Below are 7959 nucleotides of genomic sequence, written 5' to 3'. Positions count from 1 at the left end.
CTCTGTTCTAGCAAGTTCTCTATTGCTTTAAATTGTAGAGATTGTGCTAATCTGCTTTGGTAGAGGGAGTTTCCTAACCTGAGAGTTCTCTATACTAATAAAATCACAGGTCTAGTCCTTGTTCCTATATGCGTGTGTATGTATATATGTTTATATATACCCATATCCTCTAAATAGGGCAGCTAGGAGGTACAGTGGATAGAGTGCCAGGACAGGAACCAGGAAGACCTGAGTTCAAATCTGACCTCAGACACTTCCTAGCTTTGTGATCCTGGGCAAGTCATTTAATCTCATTTCCATAGCCCTTGTCCTTCTGTCTTAGAGTTGTTATCAAGACAAGAAAGAAGGATTTAAAAGAAGGGGGGGGGGAGTACTAAGCAGAGCTAGGCTTCAAACTTAGGTCTTCTGACTACAAATTCAGGTAAGGGTTTTAATTAAAAAATGTCAAAATTGAGTGAAATCATGTTCTGCTATCTGTGACCTGGTTAAACATATTTATGGGAAAACTTTCTCCTTAAATTAAAGTGCCATAAGAAACATGTACCACCTGCCTCCACTTTATAAGTTTAGGTTCATAAGAACATGTGTCTATTTCTATTTCTTCCTAGGCACCATACCTATAAAGTGGAAGCAGGTGTCACAGAAAACAAGTAATTATTAGATGTGAGCTTTAACAAAAAAATCAATGAAGCTTTTTTTTTAAAGGAAGAACGATTTTATTTCCTCTTTTGCTCCCCTACTTCTCAAAATATCTTCAGCATTTGTGGTACTATAGAAACTGCATCTTGATTAGGTTACCCAAAGCACCATACAGCATTTTGTATATCAAAAAGATTGTGGGAAATAAAAAGTGCTTTGGTGTGTTGTTCTATGGAAGTTTAACCATTCACAGAGTGCAATATAATCTTTGTTCTTTTTCTTTTTGATGTGCCAGCCTGTGAGGGAAGATGAACTCTTCACTTCCCACCATGCTTCTTGTAAATCTCTAGGAACTCATTCACATCATCAGGAGACCCCAGAATCACTGGTGCTCTCTCATGGATGTCAGTAGGAATGATGTCCAACACATTTTTACTTCCTGTGGTAGCCAGTCCTCCAGCTTTTTCTATGACAAAGGCCATTGGGTTACATTCATACAGGAGTCTCAGCTAGAAAATAAAGGATAAGAACAATTGAGTTGCAGGCTTTAGAATGCAAACTTCTCATCTTACATAGGCGGAAAATGAAGCTCAAAGAGAATAATTTGTAAAAAGTCACTTAGGTAGTAAGCAGCAGAACCAAGATTTGATCTTGGGTCCAAATTTTCTGTTTTCAAATTGTGACATATTTCCTGTTGCCCACACAGTAGACTGGTGACTATTGTATGGCAAATGTTCAGTCCCCATGTGAAGGCGTCCATAATACAGCCTTTATCTCTCTTCTGAACTCTAGTTCCACATCTCCAAATGCCCGTTGGACATCTTCAACTAGATATTACATATATGGCTTAAACCCAAATTACCTAAAACTGAATTCATTACCTTTGCCCCTAAACTCTTCCCTCCTGCTAGCTTCCCTACTTAAAATAAGGTAGAGCAATGTTTCTTAGACTACATAAGAAAACACATTTACTATTTGAGGAAAACCCAAATATAAGTCATAATATATCAGTGTAATCAGCAAATGAACCATATCTTATACCAGTTTCACAACAGAACCGTACTTTCCTTGCAAAAGTAATAATACCAAAAGCTAATAGGTTCATTACATGTTCATGTCTATTGAAATTCTTCAAAAAAAAAAAAAAAAAAAGAAAGTGGAATAGCATAGAAGCCCAGGCTTGGAGTTAAGAGGGCCTGGGTTCAAGTCCTGTCTCTGACAAATAATTGCTGTGTGACCTTGGGCAATTTGCTAAACCTACCAGTGCCCCTTGGCAATTTTCTAATTTTAGACCACTTGGTGATCTGCTTTGGTAGAAATAGTTTTCTATACTAGGAATTCTATATGGTGATGAAATCACAAATCATAGACATTAAAGAGCCCTCTAGAGGTCATTTACTTCACACTCTAGACCCACCCTGACTTCTGACAATGTTGTTTAGTCACTTCAGTTGTGTCTGACTTTTCATGACTCCTTTTGGGGGTCTTCTTGGCAGAGATATTGGAATGGTTTGCCATTTCTTTCTCCATCTCATTTTATAGATCAGGAAACTGAGGTAAACGGGGTTAAGTGACTTGTACAGGGTCACACAGCTAATGTGTCTAAGTCTGGTTTTGCCTGGCACTCTATACACTTTGCCATCTAACTGCCTCTTCAAGCATAACTATCTTAAACCAAAGAATATGCCATAGTACTTCTCAGCAGTCCATTAACAACCTTCTCTAAAAAAAATAATAACCTCCCTAGTACCTAATTTAAACTGCTCTATGTTGCACACTGAGCCCATTTCCTTGGTCCAGTCCTCAAGGAGGAGTGTTTACCTTTCCTTTGGGGCTCTTTTTGTTGGCTGGATACAAAAAGATTCCTCCATACACCAGTGTTCGGTGCACATCTGCCACCATAGAACCCACGTATCTCGCACCATAGGGAGCTGTGTTATCCTGCCAAAGTCAAGATAATCAGTAACTGGAATTGAGAAGGGTGAGGGGCAGATGATACTAGTTCATATATACTTGCAACTCTGCAAAGAAAAGCTTTAAAAAGATTTTTTCCCCTTCTGGTCACATTCACAACCTTATTTGAAGAGCCAGGGGATAGAGGGGAGGGATTGTTAAGTGAAGCCACTTGGGATGAATGCCATCAAGGATAAACGAACCCAGAGACTTTAACTCACATACTGGCCGGTAGAACCCTTTGTACCCTCTGAGCTCACAGGTTGTTGAACTGAAAGTGTTTTATGACCAATTAACTCATTAATCTTGCAAGAGGTGGCTACTTTTATTATCCTGTTTTGTCTCACTTCTACCTCCCAGCTCTCTCGTGGGCAAGAATTCTGATGGTGGTGCCAGGAATTGAACCTTTGGACTCTCAAAGGCCAGAACAACATGTGTTATTCTTCTCCTTATTGTAATTTCACAATCCTATTGTGGTTAATTAATAAAAGTCACTCGATAATGTGGTTGGTTCTCTGAAGATTCAAAGTAGTTATTCCACTTCTATTACCAGATATATATATATATACACACACACGTATATGTAATGTATATATACACATATATATGCACATGTACATATATACACACATTTATGTATATATGTTTTATGTATCTAACTAGCTGTCTTTTTTTTCCTTACAAGTCAAATCAGGAAACAATAGATATCTGTTGTTTTTATAACAGTGTTCTTTTTGTCCTTATAAATCTTATCTTCGTGGGTAAAGATACTGTTATAAGGAAAAGAGCAAAAGCAGGAAGTGCCAAAGCAGAGACAGGGAGAATTCCAGAACCCTGGAGTCAGTGACTCTTTTTCTCTTTTCCTTATAACAATACTTAACCAGAGGTCCATGTACTTGTTCTTTTTTTTAAATTTGAGAATATTTCAGTAGAATTGTTTTCCTTTATAATCCGATGTATTTTATCTTATGTATTTACAAATATTATTCTGAGAAGGGGTCTGTTTATAGGCTTCACTAGATTTTCTAAGGGATCAATTACCCAAAAATGATTAAGAACCCTGGTCTTGGAATGATGTCCCTCCTCCCTAGTAAAGCCCCAGTTCTGGAGTATAAACTACCTTTGTGGTATATTTTACTTGTGTATATCACGGAGATAGTACTACTTATTTGTGCTTACCTGGGGAAATTTCTTCCTCTGGATATACTCTGTGACTGCAGGATCAAAGTCCTTGGCATAGCCCTCATTAAGACTGTAGATTTTACCTTTCTTTTTTATTTTCACGTCTTTTTCAACCAAAATGAATTCACCAATAGCCTTTAAAAAAAGAAATATGAAATATTTAAGTAAGCAAATGCAAGCGGATAACCCAAAGTTAGCATTCACTCATGATGTGACATGACTCTGAAAACATTGCTTTTGGAGTTAAGTACTTCAAAGGAGACTGGGGGGAAGTGTCATACATTTCCATTTTGCACTGTGGCAAGTATTAAGCCAAGATTTTCTTATATAGCAGATTTTCCACTCTACCTTTATGGTAGAAGGCTTTGCCCAGTTTTTAAGTATCTGTGTTGAGATAATGGATTGGTATCAATCCAATAGACACAAAGGACACTTTCTTTCCCACCCCCACCCTGCCATGTTTCACACAGGTCACTTAAGTATTGCCCCGCATAAAGAATTCATCATCACTGGAGAGTCTGGGGCTTATATCAAGCCACCCAACCGCATGTAAGCAGTAGGATTCAGCACATAAGGATGGAAAAAGTGAGGTGTCCATGCCAAACTAAGCTGATATCTAGAAAATGAAAATTTCATAATGCAAACAGCCACATGCAGACCAGAAATCATGCTTTCTGGATGCTGTAGGAGCGGCTACTTATTCACTGAAACTATATGCAGCATCTGGCCATATCTTCTAAGGGCTCAGGTAGCAAACTCCATCTCCACAATACAAAGGCAGAAGTAACAGTTATGAAAGCTTTTTTGGCTATAAAAGCATTGTGAAAATGCAAGTGGCTGCCATTATTGTTGTGACTTGCAAAAACATCAGGCCAAGAAAAAAAGTGTTTAATTTCTATATATTTATAATGCACAGATATTGTCTTCCCCCTATAAGGTGTAGGTTACTGAGGGCAGGGACTATTTGAATTTTTTTGCCTTTTTATCCCCAGGGCCTACCCAGATGCTAGTAATAAATGCTTGTTGTTTGATTAAAAAAAGGTTTTTATGATCATAAATATTTATTAAGTGTTTGAAGTGTACAAAGCCCTGAACTAAGGGGTAGGGGAAGTGAAAATTTTAGATAATATAGTCCCAGCTCTCACAGAATAGGAATAAGCAGTCCACAGGCACTAATTTGTTATTTACATTAGGATGGTTTTAATCAGTTTGAGTAATAGCAGCCAAAAAAAAAAAAAAGAGAGAAAAGAAACCAGTTCTACATTAACTTTGCATTTATCTTTTAAATATGTAGTGAGTGTTAGGTTTCAGAAAGGCAAATGAAGAATTGAATACAGGAAAACTTACACCTTTAGATATCCTTTTGCAATCTGGAAAGAAGAATAGGTTTATTTTTTTCTTCACTGAAGTTACTCAAATGTAATATAAATTCAGGAGTGTCTGTATTCTGAACTGATCATCTAGTTAATCTCAGTTGGTAAATCTGGAACTTGAAGAGTATGTGTTAAGCAATAAGTTTGATAACAGGATTAATTACTTTAGAAATATATGCCTGGGTCATGGGTTTAATCCTTTACTAGAAGTTGGGATCCTGGTTCTGTCATTGTCTTTATGCTGTTGTTTGTTTATTTTGAACCCTTAACTTCTGTGTTGTGTGGATCAAGTGAGATAATATTTGTAAAATGTTTTTTAAACTTTAAAGCACTGTATAAAAGCTTTGTTGTTGTTAATTCCTTATTTTTAAGTCATCTCTGTTTCTTTGTGATTTTCTTTGGGTTTTTAAAAATAATTTATTCAAAGATATTTTGTTTTCCCAATTATATGTAATAACAATTTTCAACATACATTTTATGAAATTATAAGATCCACATTGTCTCCTTTCCTCCCTTCCCTCCCTCCCCCTCAGATATGGTAAGCAATTTGATCTGGGTTATACATGTATTAACATGCAAAATATACTTCCTTCTATATCAGTCATTGTTATAAGAGAATACTCATATACAACCAAAATCCTAGAATAAAACTGTAAATAAACTAATGTGAAAGATAGCATTCTTTGATCTACATCTGACTCCATTGGGTCTTTCTCTGTAGGTGGATAGCATTCTTTGTCATAAGTCCTTGAGAACTGTCCCATATCATTGTATTGCTGAGAGTAGCGGTGTCTTTCACATTGTACAATATTGCTTTTACTGTGTGAAATGTTCTCCTGAAGATTCTGCTTATTTTGCTCTGCATCTGTTCATGTAAATTTTTCCAACTTTTCCTGAAATCATCCTGCTTATCTTTTCTTATAGTATCATATTTGGTGTTTTCTTGACAAAGGTACTTGGAATCGTTAACGTTTTCTTCTCCAGCTCATTTTACAGATGAGGAAACTGAGGCCAATAAGGTTAAGGCCCAGGGTCACACAGTGTCCGAGTCTGGATTTGTACTCACAAAGATGGCACTCTATCCATCAATTGGGTCACCTAGCTGTCCACTTTTTTTTGGCGTTACACACCCATATTTTTAAGGGATATAAATTCAGATACTTTATTTGGTCTGAGAGAACAGAAATAGGTGCAAAATAGGAAAAACATACAAGGAAAAACTTGCTAAGAATCAAACCTATCAAAGTTCAATGGGCTGCCCTGGAAGTTAGTGGGTTCTTCCTCCCTTGGATGTCTTTGAAAGCTGAATGCCCAAACAAATATGTTGAAGAAGGGATCATAAGATCATAAATTTGGAAGCCTTGGAGACTAATGAGAGCAACCCCATCATTCTTATCTAGGTAGGGTTTGCTATAAGTTGGCTCTGAAGTCCTTAAAAACTCTCAAATTCTGTGATTTGGTGAAAAAGATGGTAAAAAGGTATGTGTGTCTTCTTACATATGACACTTTTGAACCACTTTGCCCTAGATGCTGTTATCTTCTCAAGTCCAGAATGACTAAATTCAATATTTTAAAATTATTTATAGGCCCTCAGTAAAATGTATATCAGTGCTACACAAAATACTTGCTGTTATTTCACTAATGTTATATAAGAGAATTTTGGCTAATAAAAATAGTTAATCAGTTTTATATTTGTATGTTCTGTATATTTAAAATATAGAATTATGTCAGGAGAAAAGGAATTTTTAGAAATATTTAATGTTTTTTTCCCCTGAATAACTGAATGGAAACAACTCATCTAATAGGCAGAAGACGATCTATAGAATCAAAAACATTTTAAAATTTCTGTCGTACCTTGGGAACCTTTATTCAATCTCTAAATTTTTGGAAAAACAGGCCATATTAGCAATTGCCTTAAACAACTCTAAGTTCTCTTTTTCTCCACAAGGTAGAAGAGGAGAAATTCTCATAATTATTTTTATTTTTTATATTTATTTATTTATATTTATTCTTTATGTTCTATATCAATAAAACTTTTGGTGTTAACAGAAGACACTGGGAGAAGTCCAGTTTACCTGCTTCCATCTGGAATGTGGCAGAAATAGTCTTTTATTTTTTTAATTTATTTTAATTTATTTTTAAACCCTTACCTCCCATCTTGGAGTCAATACTGTGTATTGGCTACAAGGCAGAAGAGTGGTAAGGGTAGGCAATGGGGGTCAAGTGACTTGCCCAGGGTCACACAGCTGGGAAGTGTCTGAGGTCAGATTTTAACCTAGGACCTCCCATCTCTAGGTCTGCCTCTCAATCCACTGAGCTACCCAGCTGCCCCCTAGAAATAATCTTTTAAAGAGCATGATGTGAACCCTATGCTATTAAATTTAATAACTTTGGGATAAAAATGATATCCTATTCTACAGAGGGAATCCCTATAACATGGTTCTTGTAATATTCTTCACCTTAAAAAAAAAAACAACCTTTCTGTCTTAGTGATAATTCTAAAACAGAAAGGCAAGGCTAGGCAAGCACACTTAAGTGATTTCCTTAAAGTCACACAGAAAGGGAGTAAGAGGCCATATTTGGACCCAGGTCCACCATACTCAAGTCCTGGTCTTCTATCCATTGTGCCATCCAGCCACCCCCCACCTTTATTTAAGTTTATCATTTTCTTTCTATTCCTTAGCATCCGCTAACCTTTTTCCTCTTTTCTTTCAATTATCATAATCCTCCTCTAACCTCCCCACAACTATTTGCCAACATTCCTTCCTTCCTTCCTTCCTTCCTTCCTTCCTTCCTTCCTTCCTTCCTTCCT

At 36.5% G+C, this 7959-nt stretch overlaps 1 protein-coding gene across 1 annotated transcript in view; it reads right to left on the bottom strand.

Annotated features, from left to right (window-relative positions):
- Positions 1–692: 692 nt before the first annotated feature.
- The window catches only part of LOC123235273 (fructose-1,6-bisphosphatase 1-like), a 33376-nt gene continuing 26109 nt past the window's right edge, over positions 693–7959 (bottom strand). Inside the window, 4 exon segments of the mRNA XM_044661392.1 lie at positions 693–1148; positions 2461–2580; positions 3772–3996; positions 5840–5902. Of these exon segments, the coding sequence (XP_044517327.1) occupies positions 957–1148; positions 2461–2580; positions 3772–3996; positions 5840–5902 (600 nt within the window). The 3' untranslated portion in view covers positions 693–956.

Source organism: Gracilinanus agilis, chromosome 1 (genome assembly GCF_016433145.1).
Source record: "Gracilinanus agilis isolate LMUSP501 chromosome 1, AgileGrace, whole genome shotgun sequence".
NCBI classification, from domain to species: domain Eukaryota; kingdom Metazoa; phylum Chordata; class Mammalia; order Didelphimorphia; family Didelphidae; genus Gracilinanus; species Gracilinanus agilis.
Note: the sequence above shows the minus strand (reverse complement) of the source record. Positions and strands in the feature narration are given on the sequence as shown.